General features: G+C 32.5%; 2 protein-coding genes across 5 annotated transcripts; both read right to left on the minus strand.

The window, feature by feature from the left end:
• Nucleotides 1-450: 450 nt before the first annotated feature.
• Gfat2 (glucosamine-fructose-6-phosphate aminotransferase 2) lies at nt 451-15,928 on the minus strand. Of its 4 annotated transcripts, XM_011648509.2 has the most exons (15): nt 15,357-15,928; nt 9,004-9,111; nt 8,323-8,412; nt 8,026-8,169; nt 7,777-7,943; nt 7,447-7,588; nt 6,460-6,486; nt 5,040-5,060; nt 3,262-3,419; nt 2,945-3,184; nt 2,654-2,852; nt 2,271-2,515; nt 2,039-2,194; nt 1,838-1,966; nt 451-1,634 (listed from the first exon to the last, which is right to left on the minus strand). In XM_011648509.2, exons 1-15 carry the CDS (start codon nt 15,361-15,363, stop codon nt 1,389-1,391), a joined length of 2,079 nt encoding a protein of 692 aa, XP_011646811.1. In that variant the 5' UTR covers nt 15,364-15,928; the 3' UTR covers nt 451-1,388. The 4 variants fall into 4 exon arrangements, with proteins under 4 accessions (XP_011646811.1, XP_011646812.1, XP_011646813.1 ...); XM_011648510.2 differs by lacking the exon at nt 5,040-5,060; XM_011648511.2 differs by lacking the exon at nt 6,460-6,486 and having other exon boundaries at nt 15,357-15,927.
• A 3,331-nt stretch (nt 15,929-19,259) lies between these two features.
• Nucleotides 19,260-21,058, minus strand: LOC105433284 (uncharacterized). Its single transcript, XM_011648508.3, has 4 exons — nt 20,874-21,058; nt 20,328-20,522; nt 19,991-20,164; nt 19,260-19,899 (listed from the first exon to the last, which is right to left on the minus strand). The coding sequence occupies exons 1-4, from the start codon at nt 20,916-20,918 to the stop codon at nt 19,603-19,605; spliced, it is 711 nt and encodes a 236-aa protein (XP_011646810.1). The 5' UTR covers nt 20,919-21,058; the 3' UTR covers nt 19,260-19,602.
• Nucleotides 21,059-21,161: the final 103 nt, after the last annotated feature.

The following is a 21,161-nucleotide window of genomic DNA, read 5'->3' on the forward strand; positions in this document are numbered from 1 at the left end:
GACGTATCGACGGCATATCAAATACCTGCATGCGTGCGCCACTGTCGGGCGTAAACGCGAGATCTACTACTGGTGCATTCGACGGAACGACCGTAAACGACTTTGGCATCACTTTGCTCATTACCATCATCGTTTAAACTAATGGCAAGCATATTTCTAACTAAATCTTAAGATTTTGGTAATTCATGCGCAACTATCCGAGAAGTTTGCTTATTATGTAATATTTTATTTAATCTCGAATCTGTATTTTAACAAAAAGATATATTAAAAGACGATAGCTTTTTTTTTTGTATATGAAAGCATCGCAAGTGAAAATTTTATTATGTAAATTTGTTTTTTACACATTTCGCATTCTTTATTTTGTTATTTTAAATAATTATTTAAATATTTACGCGCAGATCCAAGTAAGATGTTACAGTTAAGGGAAAAGGAAAATATTTATTATATATATTGAGTTAAATCGTAATTATATATTTTTTGATTAATTTTACAAAATATTATATGTGACAATGATTTATTAAAAAATGCATGTTCTAGAAAATATTTAAATCAATATGTTTGTATGGTACAATTGTGCCGTCCAAAGATCAAATAAGACCGATTCCTGTATACATTACACTCGTCTTGAATAATTTCTTGTATAAAGATGGAAAAGTTTACTCATACAAAGAAATGTTGTTTGGACATGTCGATATTTATCGCATACATAAGTATACGTATATAATGAATCTTATGTCGCGTCTTATGTTTTTCATCATAATCGCTATACAAAACTTTCTATCACGATATTAATTTTAATTCGATCGTGAAAAAATCCTATCGCATTAAAAGCTTCAAGTCAGTGATTTAAAGGCTAAACTGTCTGTTACGAGTTAAAATATGAATGTCAAATGCAATCAAATCATATTTAAAGATTTTCTCTCTCTCTCTCTCTCTCTCTCTCTCTCTCTCTCTCTCTCTCTCTGTCTTTCTCATATATCACTCTTCGTAAAAGAAGAGTATTTGTATTAATTGTTATTATTGCGCAATATATTTATTACAGAAGAATTTATATGAATCATAAATCGATCAAAGATATTTGACAGTATGTGCCGCGATGATCACTCTTCTAGCACAACCTTTTTGCATTTGATACGATTGATTATTAGACATCACACAAATGTAAATAAGAAATAGAGAAAAACTGAGTTTAACGAGAGTTAAAAGACAAAAACATCATGTCGGCATTTGCGCTAATTATTAATCGCATGATGTATCCCGATGATAATTATTTCTTTTCTATCTATAATTTTCGTTTTCGTGGCTTGAGAAAAGTAGTAATCGTAGCAATTACGTTAACAAAAAATCTGTGGTCCCAAAAAAAACTCATGGAACAATCCATTCGATTTTTACTCGACCGTAACCGACTTTGCCAAGTTTCTCGGACAATCAACGTTACAACCACGCATAACCGCGATATGGAAAGACAATAACTGCATGGGAATGACGGTGAGAATTCCTTGCAAGCAATCGACAGTTTTGGGTATCTCAAGAGCTCTATCGGCGAAAGCCTTCGTTTCCTCGTCTCCTTCCTCACAAATAACAATGGGTTTGCCATCTCGCGCGGTAACTTGTTGAAGTGCATTCATGCATTTCTGCAAAACAAGTTATGTTAAATAATAAATGTCAGAGATTTCTATATCTCTCTAAAATTCTGACGATAATAATAGACAGGTATTCCCGAGTCAATGTAGGAAATCGACATAAATTTCGAATTTAACTCCTCTCACATATGCTACTCATTTTATAAGAGGTTGATTACAAAGTTTCAAATAAGAGAATATCATGCCAAACTTACCACATACACCGGATCTCTCATCACAATCATAATTACCGGCATAGAATCGTCAACGAGAGCTAACGGGCCGTGCTTTAATTCACCGGCCATAATTCCTTCGCTGTGCATATACGTCAATTCTTTAACTTTCTGCAAATAAAAATTATTCGTGACAACGTTAATTAAAAAGAGAGAACATATCGCTTCTTATTACGGACTTACGAGTGCGCCTTCCATGCACGTAGCGAAATTATATCCACGGCCCATAATCAACAAAGACTTGTGTTGAAACAAAGATTTGGCTAGCTCTTTGACCTTATCATCGAGCTTCAATACTTCGCGAATGAGATTATCGAGATTTTTCAAACCTTCGATAATCTGAAAGATATGCGCGTAGGATTTAAACACAATTTACTAATAAAAAAATAATTATTAAATCGATGGTTATACGCACTTGTAAACGTCTCGCGCGAAGAGAGATTCTATCCTCGCTCATTACCAGTGCAAACATCACAAGGGAAATGAATTGTGAGGTATAGGCCTTTGTACTCGCTACACCGATTTCAGGACCAGCATTGATGTGCACACCGCAGTGAGACTCGCGACAGATACTACTGCCGACTGTGTTAGTTATACCCACGATAAGAGCTCCGCGGCTTTTGCAATAACGTAGTGCCATTAATGTATCAGCTGTTTCGCCTGTAATTACGAAAAGTTCAATGATTCAGTCACAACTAAATAACTTTTATTGTGTCTGACTTAAAATTGTCTTATCCGTCCGTATTTCATTTTTTTTACTGTACAACAATATTCTACAAACGCTCGGTGAAGCCTTACCCGATTGAGAAATAAAGAAACAAACGTCATCTCTAAAGACCGGTGTATTACGATCCAAAAAGTCGGACGCGAGCTCGACCATCACTGGCAGCTCTGTCAATTCTTCGAGAAGCTGTCGCGTGGCTATGGCGGAATGATAGCTCGTACCGCAACCGATCAGCATAAGACGTCTGCATCTCTTGATCTCGGGAATGTAATCCTATAAAAAAAAATATATATTCTTTTCGAAAAAATATTCTTTTTTTTTTTTTTATGTTTTTAATGTTTGCGAAAAATCGTTTAAAAAATTACTTTAATGCCGCCCAAGGTGACAGAGTTATCTTGAAAATTCAAGCGTCCCCTCATGGTGTTTACCACCGATTCCGGCTGCTCAAAAATTTCTTTCTGCATAAAATAATCGTAATTGCCTTTCATGATCTGCTGAATTTCCATCTTAAGTGTCGTAATTTCGCGAGCGTGAGGATCATCCATGCACCGACGAAGACGATGGATACTTAGCGCGCCTTCTTTAACAGCTGCCACGTCATCATCCTATATTATATACGATGTATAAAATGTCTGTCTGCAATTTTGCTTAAAAAAATTTGGCATAACTCTTTAATTCGCACCTCTAAAAATATCACACGATTGGTGTGTTCGATTATGGCACTTGCATCGGAAGCGAAGAAATACTCAACCTCCTTATCTTCAAGAGGTTGAAATTCGGATGTACTCTCGCTACGCGGCATGACCGGAAGTTCCGGATTTCTGCCATGTGGACGATGATCTGCGCAGAGATTGAATCGTTGTTTCGTTTTACGAAGCAAGATATTTGAAAAATCTATCTTAAAAAATAGAAACATTTTCTTTGCAACTTAATTTTAAGTTGACTTTAAGTTAAAAATTCTGCTTACAAAATTTCCATTTTATTTCCATTTTCACTATAAACTTCTCGCGCGATATAACAAGGATGAAGCAAACATACATAAAATATACTAAAAGAGTTTAAAACCACCCGACAAAAAAAGATCATCTACAATACGAACGATATTATGAAAATATTATATTTTTGTATACATTAGACGCATAAGATTTATTATTACACATATTCTTGCGCCTAGTATATTTCTTTTATGTAATAATAAGATGTTAGTGATAAGAAAAAAACAAAATTGACATCTAAGATATTCAAGATAAAAATATGTGGTTAATTACTAATTTCTTTCAAAATTATTATAATTGCGCTAAATTTACATATACAACTCCCATTTTCTCTCTGTGAAGAAGCTGTGTACTGGATTACAGGAGCGAGATATCGTGTAAACTTTCCTTCTTGCATTCTATTGAAATACATTAGTTTGTTTTACATGCTACCACACACGTTTGATGGTACAAAAATATAAGATGTAACAAAAATTCTTGCGTCTATAGATTAATAACTTTAGACTTTAATTTATTGTAACATTTATTTTCGCAGAAAGCATAGAACACATACAGATTGTGTTATATTATGCGCTTTTGCTAAAGCAAAATAACAAAAAGAGTTTTTAATGATAAGAAAAATTTATTTCATACAGAACAAGAAAAAATTTTATATCATTTCTCGTTTCCGTTATCATAAATCGATATGGCTACATAAAGAGAAAATAGGAGCATTAAGTTATCATACTTGTGCTTACGTATTTGTATATATGTATTTTTTAAGCCCCACACCAGGTTTGGCGCAATATAACACGGTACGATGTACGTACGAATGTATGTAAATGAGTACGCGCAAACAGCGAAAGTGTAGCGATTATTACATAATTTAGATATTTCACAATCTAGAGAAATATTAATAATACCCAAATATGTTAATATATAGTGAGATAATCAGAATTATAATACCGCAATGACAAAATAAACAAAGATAGTGTTGGTGTCACGGTCGATAACAATAACGATGAACAAGGCACAGATCGACAATAATGTTAACGGAATACATACCCTTACGATGAAATAGACGTGACGTAACGTCGATTATTCAATAGTACCCAGTAAGTGGAAATTGAGTGTGTATATATATATATATATATATATATATATATCCCGAGAGTATGTTATATATTCCCTTACATTAATCTAACTTTAGATAGGTGAGAAGCCCGTTATAAGCGGAAAGCGGGAATAATTTGTAAATTATACACGATAGAAAGGTCATAATATACGTACGGCAAGCGTGGTATGATACCGTTCATCATCCATTCATCGTCTTTATCCATAAAAGCCAGACGAGCAATCGCTTATAGTTAAAAAGGATCAATTAGATTTATTTGCAAATCATTCAATTAATTCACCGAAATAGTTAATCAGATGTAGAGTGCAAGCAGAGAAAAGATTAAGTCTTAAACTTAATGTAAAGTATTACCTTGAGATGGTGTTTCACCTTCTGCACAGATTGGGACGCGGGGGAGGAGGAGAAAACGAGAAAGAAAACAAAAACGATTAGCGTACAAATAATGCCACAACGATAACAGCATAATGATTGATATAACGACAAACATAAATTTGATGAATGCTGTATACGGCACAAGGAATGAGCATCAAGCACGCAACGAAAACTTTATTAAAAACTTTATTAAAAAATACGTTGAATTTTTGGAACAAAATTTTATTTTTTGCTAATTTATTATTATAATATCTATCGTTAAAAATTACTATGGAAATTTTTTCATTTAAAATCTTTTTAAAGATTGCTTAAAAAAATATAAAAATACAGTTAATATTACATACTATTTTATAATACAGAAAATAATTTTAACTTTTTTTTTACGTTATACCTTTTTTTTTGCAAACTTTGTCGAGAAACATTATTGCGCGAATACGTATGCATCATATAAAAGCCACAAAAGTTCTTATAAATGTAAAATGTATATACATATATATCGTTTCATATATCGTTTTACCGTTTTTTATTGCTTCGAAGACTAACGCTTTAACGACAAGAAATATTATATACTCCTTGGTTAATCCCTTGGATTTTTGTACTAACAATTAGATGGGTTTTATCATCAACTCTGTTGCAGTAAACAATAATCCTGCAATGTCTTCAACATACTTCATCGCAAAATCGTCAAAACAAATCATTTATGTCAATCTAGTGATTTTAAAAAGATATGTAACATATATCTTATATATGTTTTTAATACCAAAATACTTGCGTTCCAATAAAGTTGCTTAAAAAAGATATACATATGTCTACATATTATCACGATAGTGTTTCCGTCTTGTTTGTAGTAAGAAAAAGTTTGTAAGAAAAAGATTAGAAAAGTCTCGCCTTGAAAGCAGGTTTACGTTATAAATGATGAATTCACTTGGAGCAAGAACAGAAATATGCCAATTAGCGAGCGATGAGAGCGTATGTTATTGTGTTAAAGCGAAAGAGTATTCCGTTGAATAACATCCCGTGAATGATGAGAGACTGCATGAAGACGCGACCTCGAATGTGATTGTCGAAGTAGACAAATTAGCGATAAATTTTCGCGAAAAATAATTCAATGCAGAAATCATAAAAAAATATCTAGATATTCCTCAACCACTGGATCTTGCAGTAAGGAGATAGAATAGCGTATGCTCGATGATATATCATAATAGTGATAGTTGATATTTGATCGAATGAATCAAGTGATATTACACACATGACACAAATTTTGATTTACATAGACCACACATAGATACGATTCAATATCGTAAAATATTTTCATTTTTTTAAGCTCTCGTTATAGCGAGAGATCCAGTGCCGAGGATGGAAATCAAGATACATTTAATAGATAGTAGAGAGTATGTACCTTTGTTTATTGCGCATTGAAGATCGTCTGACGGCGTGAAAAGTTGAACAGTAGAACATAACCGCAAGGTGTTCATGCAAAAGAAACACTTATGTAATAATCCACATTAAATTCATGGAAAGAGAGCTTACGTGCAATGCCATTTGCCGAAATCTAAAAAAATAGGCGAAGTATTTAAATTGATAATCATGCATTTAGTCGAATTCCTTGACGATGTTACTGATGGACAAAATGAAAAGGAGAGCGAAAGAAATTGCACAAGCCACACAAGAATAAATAATATAACTAATTTTTATGTAATTATATCTATTATTATATTTTGTTACAAATAATATAAAGAATAACTCGAGAGACATCGGTCTTAAAAAATCTTTTTATCTAAATCAATACGTGATTTTATGATATAATCGTAAACGTATGCAGCGATGTCTCTTTTGATAAGCATTATCTCAATGAACATCGCATAAAAGTTAACGCTGATATAATACTTTCGATCAATTGCAGTATGCGATATAATATTCAAATACAAGGGATATGTGCGTATGATAACAATATAAACAATGAGGCCAAATTAATAATTTAGTTACACGAGCGTATTCATTTTCATATCAAATGACTTGTAATTTGGATTAATGAAAAAAGCGCATGCCTAGTTAGTTGTCCATTAGATTCTTTTCTCGAAGTCTTTTTCTCGAAATGTGGAATTGACATGATATACGTAATCGGCAGGTAGATTAAGTAGAGATAATAGAGATTTGAAAGCGATACGCCGCATCTTCATTGATTCATTAATTATTACACAGGGAAACGTATACCTCTTTAACATAATGTTCTTTTCTTCTTCCGAAGTAGTGAAATGCTTGACTTGTATTAATACCAGATGATGTTGAATCGACAGTTGCTGTCGATATTTGACCAAGAATAATATCTGGCAATGATATCTCTGGCATAGGTCAAAAATTAAAATTAAATGATATTTGAACTTACCTTTTCCATAAAGGATAGGCACATGATCGGTAGCCAGTCTTGTCTTTGTCTTGATACCAACAAGAAGCGGCGATCCTCGCCTTGTAGCCACGCATTCTCCCGGAAAGTACTTGCTCTTGAAACATAGCGCGAAAGCTCCTTCCTAAAATAATTTTTTTATCATCGCCTTATCTCAAATTTATTGTTTTAAATTTTTCAAAAAAATGTGATTTAAAATGAAATGAAAAATTGAAATTACTATTAAGAGCAGTTTTTACTTGAGCTTTAGATAAGACTTCTTTTTTCACAAAGGAAATGGCTTTCGTTACATTCTTCCTCCGTAATTCTTACCAATTGTTGAACAACCTGTTCGACGAGTTCACGGAACGAATATGCGGGATGTTGTACCCAAAGATGGTGGATCAATTTGGCGATAACTTCGGTATCGGTGTCGCTTTCGAACACGTATCCTCTTTGTTGTAGAAGAGTCTTGACTTCCTTGTAATTCGTCACGATACCTACAATCGTATGTGAAGAATCGAATCGAAAGAAAGATTTTCGAAACGCATAAACGCGTTTTACGCGTACATGCATTATTACCATTATGAACAACGACGAAAGCGTGCTCGCTGTCAGAACGCTGAGGATGGGCATTCACCTCTGACGGAACACCATGAGTCGCCCATCGCGTGTGAGCAATGCCAACGTGATATTGAGTTTCCGACTCAAAGTCAAGATTGGTGCCTGTGAATAAACACTGCGGATTTTACATAGAAATTCGATACGATCGATCGGACGCTCACGTATTTCTTTTCACACAATACAATCGACAAAAGCGATCGTGCAAGAAATACGTCGAGTGGTTCCGCAAGTCTGAAAATTGCAGCCGACACTTACGGCAAAATATCTCCTCTTCGAGAGCCTTGACCTTTCCTTGCTTCTTAATAATCGAGATGTCCTTGCCATCCGCGCTGTCGAGGGCAACGCCTACAAAAGGAATAAAGGAATAAAGGAATTCCTATGACCAATATATTATGTCGCGTCTTTTATTTAGCGGAAAAGCTCTCTTTCTTTCTCTTTTTCTTCGAATCATCGAATCGCATCGAATCAAAGCGAAAAATAAATAAGAAGAAGTAGAGGGACTAGATTGGATGCAGTGGGAATGTAATTTAGACGACGAAATATCCTTTTACCGTGATGGACATTTAAAAACTTAAACGACATTTAAAATTGCAAGTATCAGCTTGTATATACATTTCGGGAAGCATGTAACAATATCGCAAGAATGATAATAATTGTATATTTTTCTGCATAACGTAATGCAAAACAAAAATGAGAATTATATTACTTGTTAAATGTGACAACCTTCAAATACTTAATAAATTTTATTTTCCCTAAATATTCTGCGTATCTTTCTAATATTAGATGCAGTCAATCAAGTCATAAATTATGGCTTTTTTATTATTGCTTAAAATACTTTAATTTTCTCTCTATCTTTTCGTTATGAAATTGCGTTTTTGTAAATACATGGAATTTTTCACGAGGAAAGAGATTTTTAAATTAAAAGTATCAACTTACCTGCAGAATCATATCCGCGATATTCTAATCTCTTTAAACCAACGACTAACAGTTCCAAGATCTCCTTCCTGCTTTTCGGCGTCAAGTAATTTAAATAAGCAAAAATTCCTGGGGATTTAAAATATAATTACAATTCGCATTTTTTCAGTATCTGTGTAATGATAATTTTATATACACATACACACTTATATTTTGATTATCGTCTTTCATTAACATTATAAATTATTATATAACATTATTATTAATCAATAATCTTTACGCACACCCCACACACACACACACACACGCGCGCGCGCGCGCGCGCGCACACCTAATATCTAACATATTAGACGATTATAAAATTTTTATAATTCATATAATTAGATATAATTAATTATAACAATCATATGGCAACTTTTCTTATTGCAAATCTATTTAATATTTCTTCTATAATTTAACTATTACTGTCTCTCGGGTTTTCATTAATACCCTTTCACCTCTTACTATTTCTCCTTCAATACATGTATTTTGTTAATTACATTATTGTACTGCATAATGTAGTTTTTCTATCCTTGCATGGTTCGGTTGCTCCGAGTCAGTGCTACACATATATTTATTTAACAAAACTTGGTATCATTGATTAATTCTCCTATACATATTTCAATTTTTAATGCAAATACTTTGATCTTTCTTGTTCTTATAGAATGCATTTTAAAATACAATAAATTTGTTTCTTTATGATTTTTCTCCAAGAGCTTATAATCAGCCAAACAAAATCAAAATTACTCGCAGTACATAGGTTATCTCTTAATTTTACTGATCTTTACACCATCTTTTCATACTGAAAGTCATATTTGCGAGAGAATGCGGAAAGATAAAAAAATCCAATTTATCCAAGAATGCAAAAAAAAATCGCAGAGAGGGATCATTTGATTTTTTTTTATTGACAAAAATAATCATCTAATCAAGATATTACAATTGGAATTACAATATCAAAAAAATCTTCGAAATTTTAATATTATTGGATATAATAATCATAAACCATCATTATAGCACATAAATATGATATAATTATTAAAATATGAAATATGAAATATGACATATAATTTAGATCAAGATGAAGATAGAATATCAATAAGTTTAGGATGAAAATCAAAAAACATAACGTATCGGACATTCAATGCTGCCGGTTGTTATAAATAGTCAGTTGTTACAAAAATGCAAAAAGCTGACGCCCGTGAACAGTTGCGAGGAACAGAGAAGGAGAGATTTCAGTTGGCCTAATAGCGAGAGAGAACAGGTAGGACAAGACGCGCGTTGGTGAAAGGGAAAGTGCACGTGCGTGAAGATATAAGAGATTCGAACATCAGATGGTTATCGCTATGTTATCGCGAAGCAAGCATATTTGTATATGCAGGATCATCAAATTTCGAATAAAAATAGAAATCAGGTTTATGCTAAAAGATGCTTTCCAACTCCTTCGACTCTAATCTTTGACTCAATTCAATTTGGTTTATTTTTGACTTTTAACAAAAATCAACTTAATCTGTTTCTGATTGTAAGAGAGAGAAAGAGAGAGAGAGAGAGAGAGAGAGAGAGAGAGAGAGATTTTTAATGTTTTATTAAATTTTACATATTTCTTGAATCATCAATTACTGATATTAATTTATATTATATACAAACTAAAAATTGAAATCTACAACTTGCCATTTTCATTGAGTATAATTAATAAAATATTTGACGAAACTAGCATAAATTTATTTGCAAAATCCAAATCACTTGATTGAATATGGTTTATCAAATCTTATCGGTCAGTAATTTAATGTTTATATTAACAGGATGAGCACTATACTACACTTTATGATTAGGCAGTGCAGCATGACTGGAACGTATTGATTTAAGCGAATAGTTCCAATATGTTCCTTCTACAAAGCTATTTTGTTATTGTTTCAATATGCGCACATATCCGATAGCATTACATATAGCCTACTGATGACAATTGGATGGAATTACATACGAACCAAGTGTATGCGGTAAAATACAATAGAATATATTAAATAAATATATTCTGTCTCATTATATGTAACTTTAGTAAAAAAATCACAAAATATACCGTTTATAATATTGAGATAGTCAAATATGTAAAAAAAAGCTCAATAGTAAATCTCTTGTCTCTTGTAATAAATTTCACGATAGAAACTGACATCCATTGACATTAAGAATACAAAAGTTTCTCGATTTCCAACGACATAAATATTGTAGTATTTTTTTACACCTTGTCAACTCTAGAAATTATTAAATGTGATATTCGAGTATACTGTTTATATGAAAAAGATCTAATATTCTTTTCGAACGTACTCAATTATCCCACTTTTACTTGGGTTGATTTTACTCCGAAAGTTTCCTAGGCATTTTTGTAACTCTCCTTCCCTCCTAGATAAACGCAATCTTATCGATTGCGATATTGACAATAATCATAATCAATCAATTTCTTATTCCTGTGCATCCATTAAAAAATCATCTTTTAAGATTGTAATTGAAATAAAATTATTAGTTTTTCCATAAAAGATATCTGCATCGGTAAAGGAAACATAGATATATTCTGCAACTATGAGTACGCGATAAATATCGATGTATATTATAATAAGAGCACATGAGCAAACAGTGACGCATCTGTTATCCTCGAGTTAATATATATCGTTAATATATATATAAAAATAAGATCAAAGATAACGGCGAAAGTAAGTAACATTAATAATTGGCGTTTATCAACTGTTAGCCTTAGCGATTACCAAGAATTAAAATATTTTTCGTCTCGCAACATTAACTAGCAATATTTGCATTAAAGATTTAAACAATTTAAAAGCAAGACTGTTCGGTAATCGTCAAAAAAATATAAACTGATAAACCTATCACCTATGCCTATCACCCGCCCGTAGATCAGAAGAATGTTGTTATGAAACAGAAAATGAGAAGTGTAAAATGAGAGCTCTGTCATCTTTATCGATCAATAGCAGATCAATATAGTGATGCAAATTATTTTACAATACATTTCCAAGAAAAACTGCATGATTGATTTTAGTAAGATTTAAACGGGTATTTGAATTATACTAAATTTACTTATCGGATGCGATGATCGACATGAATATCCGACGCAATCGGAAGAATCGTGAGACTTTATTAGATAATTTCCCTTCCATGTTCGCAAAAATCAGCCGTAAAAGCCATTTGATGTCACGGATGATAAGCGACCTTGCATAGTGACAAAGAATCTCTTATCGAACAACGAATGCGACAGTATCTTGAAATTACCGGGTGTAAAAAAACGAAAAGGCGCGATATTCGAGAGATTTTTATCATTACACTCATCAAATCAACATCATACGTGGTTATGCTCGAAGATTAATATTAGTTAAAGATAATTTTATAACAACGAATATATCCTTAGACGGTATTTTTTTCTCCAACTACTTCATTATTGCACTTATTTGTGTATCATGTAAAAAAATGATACGACATTGCCAGAAAAAAATGCGAGAAAAAAATAACTTGAGTAGAAAACTTGGACGAGGCACAGATTCAACATCCACATTTACATTCGATGTTTTCTACTTTTCGATATCTTATTTCAATATCTTACTGTATGGCGTGATAAGAAATTGGACGGGCGAGGAACAATACTCAAACATATAAATATTTAATAGTAATCTTTTGAAACATCCGCTGATAGTAATAACATTTGACCAATACGAGAAACACGTCGAAACTTTATTGCGATGTAAAAGCAATTGAAATGCAGCCGATGTGCGTGAACGATATCGCGGTTGAACGACCGGTCGATGGATAATCACGATAATATCATCTAACACGAACTTGGCCTTTCGACCTACTAACCACTATATATTCTTCGTATGAGCCTCACGGCAATTGGACGGAAATCTCGATTGACGATTGACAAATAAAATATCGCTTCTTTGGAACATACTATTCCGTTTAATTCTACAATTGCGTCAAATATAGCAATTGAGCAAAATCTGCATTTACGTAATATAATATATCAAATATTTAAAGATGTATAATAAATAATTTTATATAAAGATATATATTTATAAGTAAAATATTATATATAAGACGAAAAATAAGAATGTCGCGGTATAATAAACTAAAATACTAAATACGATATCGGTATTCAACATGCCTTCAATAATTTAAATGTATTTTCCACGCTTGTGTGCTTGAATGTTTTGTAAATGAATATATATTCAAAGTAATCGAATGTGCGCGAGGTGGCACGAAATGGCTGGGACGATTGGGGAGAAAGGAGTATTCGAAGGTAGATATCTCAGTCGCGTCTAAATGTCATATGTAACTGTCCTGTGCCATGTTGCTGCACCCTCTCGTCTCAGGTTCGCTCAGGTTCGCTCAGGTTCGCTCAGGTTCGCTCAGGTTCGCTCAGGTTCGCTCGCACACAACGAAAAGAAGACTTTCACTCGACTGCGCCAAGTTGGTACCGCTTCGTATCAGGCCAGAAATTACGTATCACCAACATCCTATTACACACCGTGGTACGAGAATAGTAGCGGCAAGCAGTAAGAACACGTTTGAATCACTTTCCTATCGAAGTCGGCCTTTCGTTCTCACAACTCGGTAACCAGTAACGGTAAAATAATGCATGCTTTTTTTCAAATGAAAAATTCAAACCTTATTCAAACCTTTCACACATGATTTCCAAGCTCAAACATTAAATTAATTAAGCACTTTTTAGCGACGAACTTAAAAATATATAAACTGGAACCTATAATTTGAGCTTTGCGTGGGACAAATTCAACATGAAGCTCTTTCTCTTTGAATATAATGCGAAATATAATGAGAAATGATCTTGTTTCGATTTTATGGAAAGATACATTTTATATCTAGATGCATGTTGTATAATCGGACCTAAAACGAAAACCATCGCGACAACTCACGTGATTACGTAATTGAATTTATTAAAAAAACTGCATGGACGATGTCGAAATCATTCATAACGAGATATACTATTAAAATTAAAATAACTAATAATAAATCAAATGAAAAAATTAATGATCAATTGAAATAATCGATTGTTGTGTAACAATCGATGCGCGTATACGTATAAAAATAATAAAATTTTGTACTGAGGATAGTTTTCCGAAATATACAACACAGTATACACTAAAGAGCATACGATTTGCCAATTTCATTAATAATCTGACTGACATTTTATCTAAAATTAGCATACATATCGCTCGCTGTTTACAGTATATGACGACAAACTCTATAATTGATATAACACACATGTTTGTTTCCTCATTTGATCTTATACTTCCGGTAATAAACGGTAAAGTATATCACTATTATAGTATTTTTTCTTATCGCTTTGAAAGAAAAAATATATTTATCAGAGTTTAATTAAAAATGATGAATAGCGCAGATGATTGATTGATTGATAGTGATCAGTTATATTATAAATACTATATATATTCACTTATCATTGGTGATAAATCAGATAAATCAGAAAAATAATATACTAGTTTTCCCGTAGAATACAAACCTCGTAGACTGGTTAACAAACTGATTAACAAATTTATTCGCATGCCATAAATATACATATATATTTAAATAATCGGTACTTTATTATTCTAGATAGTAGAACATAAATCATTAAAATATGAGTATGTGCGTTATAATAAAGATTACAAAGGTTTATGTTTTTCCGATAAGAAATAGCGAAATTAAAATTAAACATTACTTTATTAGATATATGATAGGTAAGTCATATGACATCGGGGTAAAAAGGAGATTCTAACGTAATACAAACTTGTATCAATAATGTTTCACAAGAACGAGCAAAAAAAATAATAACATATTGTGTACGATCTAAATAATAATACATCGATAATGTAAATATCGTTATGTAATTTTTAAATTTATTCCTAGCTACAATAAAGACAATCTTTTTTTTTTTTTTTTTTTTTTTTTTTCGTACGTAGCTTCGTCGATATCACGATACACATTAATCGATAATTGGACGATTGCATACTAGAAAGACTAGAAAATCTCGATTTGTCTTCGACACAGATACTGGGCGTAATCTTGCCAATTTCAATTTCCACGTCTCCACGTCCATTCCGAATGTATGGCAATCGAATTGGACGCGATAACAACTCTCGCGCGTTGTACCTGACGAAATTCACGAACGCGTCGCGTAACGTCACGCAGGCAATAAGTGAAATCAAATTCGCCATTCGTCGAGCGCGGTACGCGGTACGACGTACGTAGCCGTACGTCAAAGCCGTTGGAGAAAGCGTCGGCGGCGACGATGATTCGAAACAATATTCGCTATATGTACTTACCGCACATGTTATCAAGGTGTCCTCCACGTCCGCCACGTACGTAGAGAGATAGGAGGGAGAGATGTACGAGGGCGAAAAGTCGAACGGAGAGACTTGATGAAAAATTCGATCGATGAGAAAAGTAGGAAAGCGGAAGCGGTCACTCTCGCTGAATATACTCGCGATATACGTGCGACACGCGCTGCTCCGAAACACAGTCTGAGCCGTGCGACAGCGTGTTTGCGGCTCTTATGACGTGTGAACGGCCGCCACGCGCGCGTGTATGTGTGTCGTATGTATGCGCGTAGGTAGGCACGCGTGAAACGTGAAAACGTGCGGTGATCGTCAGCGATCGCACGCGAATGTGTGGATATTACGAATGTATGCGTTTACGAACGTATACGTTGACGTTGACTAGCGGCCACGCGTACGCTTTCACTGGCGCGACCAAGCCGACCGAGCCGGTGCGCTTATCGATCGGCGAGCCGATCGGTTTACCGATGATGAAAAAGCGCAGGAGGCGAATCGCGATGCGTCATCGTGAATAAAACGCGTGGGCGCTGTCCTCCCGTCACTCGGGATCAGCTGCTCGTGACCGCGACCGAACGCTGTCGAACGCCGTCAAGCGTGCGACGTTCGCCAACACTCGTTGTTGGCAGGCGAGATCGAAGATTCTCTTCGGCTGAATTCGTCGAAATTCGGTCGCCACTGTGTAATGTAACATACGCGATGCAGAGCACGCTACTTGACGGAGGTAAGTTTCGACTGGTCGGTAAAATTGATTTTTAACGAGCTCCTAACACGCGGAGCGTCCCGTTGCGCCACCGTGGCAATACTACAAAGCACAATTGTGCAACATTTTTATCTGTAGATAATCGAAAAAACTCAGCGGAATAATTAGAAAATATTATTTTTACTCTTATTATTTTTAGCTCTTTTCGATCATTCATCATACATACTTCTCGAATAACGATACCAAATAAACAAACGCACTCAAACACAATAATTGGTTTCGTTGTTTAGGCTAACACTCATTAAAATAAAATTATTTATTCGTATTCGTTTGCTTGATATGCATATCACGCAATATCACAATACTATCTATATATTATACGTGTATGTCGCGATTGTAAAGATGTATTGGATTTTTTAATCGATTGATAAATACATTGGTATTTAATATAAATATAATTAGAGATCATTCTGTTATTTATTTAATAATAAATTCAATATAAAAAATATCATTCAAAATGGTATCTTAAAATGATGAATACATAACATAAAACGTGTATTGAATCGCAGATTTTGTACAGTTTTTTTGCAATGTTTCGTATTTTTACAAAACATTATTAATTATTATATCAGTTATACATTAAGATTTCAAAAATAGAATTACGTAAAATGATTATAAGCAATTTGGATTACAATGTTATCGAACAACCTTTATCAATCTTGTCGTAAGATGATTTTATTTATTGATACGAAAAAGAAAATAGAATCATAAATCTTTGCGATTCTTACAAATACTTTATTGTAAAAATATAAAACAAACAAAACGTTATCAATATTCATAACATAGTATTTGAAACAGAAAGATAAGCTTATCTTTTCGTTAAAATATTTCATTCATTTTTACTTATTCACTTGTTTATTTGTTCCACTTCAACATTAAATCAGATTAAATTGATTTCGTTTCTAACAATGTCTTAATAAAATATCCGATAATTAAAAACGATTTGATTGTAATCAATATTCGTGAAAGCAAAATCAATATGACTCAAACGTAAATATGTAAGCAGATCATAGATCTTTTATCTCATTAATAATCCTAATGGTGGAATATTTCCATCACACAAAATTTTTTATTCGGTTTACTATATGCATAAATACAAATTGTTTTAATAATTAAACGATTAAACGATTAAAAACGGTGAAATTTGCGTTTGGTTGCTCACTTTCATGAATACACTGATAATGAAATTTATCCTATTGAATATTCTATTTTATAAAAAAAAAATGATCCAGATTAATTTTTATTGGCAGACAGATTGACAGAAATTATTGTGACTAATATCATTAATTTTCACGAAATTAATTTTGCATGCGTAATAAGATATTTGCAGTGAATTGCGTCGTCAAATAAATTGTAATTTCCTCTTCATTAATATGAAAAATGGTGTAATGCTTTGTGCGTAAACAAATAGCGATACAAACTAAATAGTTTAAACCTATTCCTCTCGAAAGTAATTTTTGTAAACAAAGATAAAAAGATCATAGAATCGATCATAGATATACATCATGGTAAAATCGGAACAATTGTTTTACAAAGCCTTGAGACATTTGGTAGCGGCCAATATGACATCCGTGATTTGGGAGAACGCGGGTGAATAAACATTGTACAAAAGGCAATTAAGAGGTACAATGTTACAAGGTGCAATAATGGTTTTCATGCTTCTTGGATTAATGCTTCCTCGGGAGTTGCTCGAGTTGATACTGACAAGCAAGTTAATTTTGTATATATATATATATATATATATATATATATACATGGCTGCGCATGAATAACCCACATGTAGTATGTATCAACATGAATAAAAGTGGGAAGTCCGTCAAAACGAAAAATTTACAACATATACCCGTATACAATCTTGTGTGGATTCCCCACAGTAGTGTGAAATCTTGATAATCCCGGAACAAATAGAGTATGTTTAATTATGATTAAGTGTACTAAGAATTTTGTCGCAAATAATCTTCATCGGAAACATCTGTTTCCATCCCTTATCTCGTAACACGTTATATATGGAATGTTCTCATGTAAGTGGCCTTAATTTTAATCGACTCAACTAGATTAACTCAATCAGCAATATCGCCAACAATAAGAGTCGTACGTTACTATGAAAAGTTATGTATGTCTATCTGTTCTTGAATATGAATAATTTTTACAAAAATCACTGTGCCTCATGAGAAAATTCAGTTCGAAATATTTAATTTAGATATTATATTTGTTATAAATTTATTTTCTTTAGTTACGAAATACAAGAGGATAGCCACTTATACAGAAACAACCGATATTTTATAAAAGATCATTTTGAAAATATTAATCTCAGAATGCAAGTATTGTTTCAAGTATTTGTTTCTAAACTTACTTTCTTTACGTTATCAAAGACAAAGTTATAAGGGATTTTTATCATAAATGGTACTTTCACATCATAAAAAAAATTTTATATTACATAAATTTAATAAAATACTTAACTTATTTTTCTTTTCCTAATGAAAGAAGAAATGCAAAATAAAAAATTTTTTGATAAAATATAAAAAATTTTTTTATATAAAACCATACTTGAAGAATAAGAGATAAAAGCGATAAAAGCTAGAACTCTGATTATTAACTATAATAAATACAAATTAATAATGATTGCTTTAATTATGATAATATACATAAAACATTTTTCATGTATGATTGTTATCAAAAAATAATCGTTAACGATATAAAAGTTAGTTAGCATCAATAATAATGTCTAACTCTTTTATCAACCCTTATCCTTTTATCAAGATTTTATATCGAACAAATTTTTAATTTTGTCTTATAATCATTTTTATTTGAATTGAAAAGCACATGTATAATTTACAAAATATCAAAGTGAAATATCGATTTATGATTTCTAGATACAGTATATATATATATATATATATATATATATTCTTTTATATATAAAACACACCATTTGCTTGGAACGCCTGATTGCACCAACGTTATTTTAGCTTTAAGCGATACTTATATACTATATGTATCTGTCTTTATCTTTTTTCTAAATAAAGACAGACACTTATTTAAGTCTCGCTGAAAACCAAACATACAATCCTAAGGGCCTAAGACAGATGTGACAAGAAATGTAGACAGACGTTTCAAACTGCACAAACATATAACTTTTCGCAGAAAATTTATTGCATAATTTTATGGTCCGATTACTAAGATCTATAATTAAATGATTTTATATCGTTGATGATATCATTAACGATAATATGACAATAATATCGCGTTTTGATAGAAAATATGATTCGCGCAATATTATATACATACACAAAATCTACTTTAACACAAGCATTATATTTCATGAAAAAAGATAATATAGTTATGAAAAATGCGTAATTACGAAACTATTTTTTATTTTCGAATTATAAATATCTTATAACTATTTCTTTTGAAAATAATTTTAGACATTGTAATCGACCGATATAAGACAGTTACGAATAAACGTAATCCTTCTTATACAGAATTGAGGCATCTCGTAGCAGCCGCTCTGGCCTCTGAAACTTTGGATTGCGCGATCGAGTAAGCGTTGTTCAAGCAATCAGTAGCCTCTTTAAGGACGATGTTGGACGCGTATTTGGCGGTAGACCTGGCAGTACTGGCATCGGTTTTCAAATCCTTTACGCCAGTCTTACTTATACCAAGTTGATTGGCGATACAGCTTTGTAATTTGAAAATGTCGACAAGTCTTGAATTCTTTTCGTAGCAGTCCGGAAAGATATTATCTAATTCTTCTAACAGTCCGCGTCCGATCTATGAAAAAAATTATCACGATAGTTTGGTGATTAATCGTTTGATAGATAATAGCCGAATGTGAATAGCAATTACGATCGCCAGAATCTACCGTGATAAGATGATCGATGAAGCCAAGATTGTTATTGATAGAGTCTTTTGCAGATTCGTGGCATCGTTGGGCATCGGTATATGCGTCATAGTTGATATTTCGGACGATAAGAAGTGCAGCATCGTAGCACGATTGCGCATTTTTACCCCTCGCTTTGGCATCCTCTACTTCTCTCTTGATAAGAATGAAGTAGAATAAAGAAATCACAAACAGGCTTATAATATGATATTTTTAAATATAAAATAACGTAAAAAGTTTATTTAATATACATTTCTGAGAATCTGTCAAACTTGTGCAACTTGATCACAAATTATAATTATTGCAAATAACTACTTACAAATATGGTATCGAGTATTGGATCGATGTACTTGTTGTGCTTTTCTATTTGTTCTAACCATTTTTTCAGGACTGTCAAATCTACGTCCTGCTTAACGCTATCGCGAATAAGCTCGACTTGTCGCATAGTACTCTCTACGGCCCATTTTGTATTCCGCACTTGAAGTAACAAAATATTCAAAAGGGTCGCATCGACCTAAATTCCAGAAAGTAAACGGCATTAACAAATGCATTATCTTGAATATATATCCAAATATATATCCTTTCGTGCCATTATTTTTAATCGATTAATGTGTAAGTTTAACGACGACAGTATTGTCGAATAATAAAGAATAATAAAAAAGAAACTTTATTTCTTCGATAAAAAATCTTGAATTTAAAATTGATTTTTCTTTGATAAATGTTTGTCTTTCTAAAATTTTTATAATTGACCTTTAATATCAAACCTTAAAATGCACATATATAATAAACCTTAAATAAACATTCCGCGAAGACAAGATATCGTATTTATCACAAATTAGTTATTCAAAGGAAAAGAGAAACTTACAGTGCAAAAGACAGCCAGAAGACATAATACTATGGCACTTCTCATTGTTCGTTAGTATACCCTAGAATCATTCAGGTTGACCAAAAATAAACTGACTAATAAACGATATTAATTTCAATCTTTTATATACGCAATGTCTTAATGAAACATGAAATCTTAATGGAATATTATAATACTACTTTACATCGACAAGCTATTAGATTTTATTCAAAAGATAGCACAGTTTATAATCTATGTACAAAACGATAAGACGCGACTTATCGTAAACAATTTTGCGAATTTCTCGAA

This window comes from Pogonomyrmex barbatus, unplaced genomic scaffold (genome assembly GCF_055798465.1).
Source record: "Pogonomyrmex barbatus isolate J1 unplaced genomic scaffold, ASM5579846v1 scaffold5, whole genome shotgun sequence".
Classification (NCBI taxonomy): Eukaryota; Metazoa; Arthropoda; class Insecta; order Hymenoptera; family Formicidae; genus Pogonomyrmex; species Pogonomyrmex barbatus.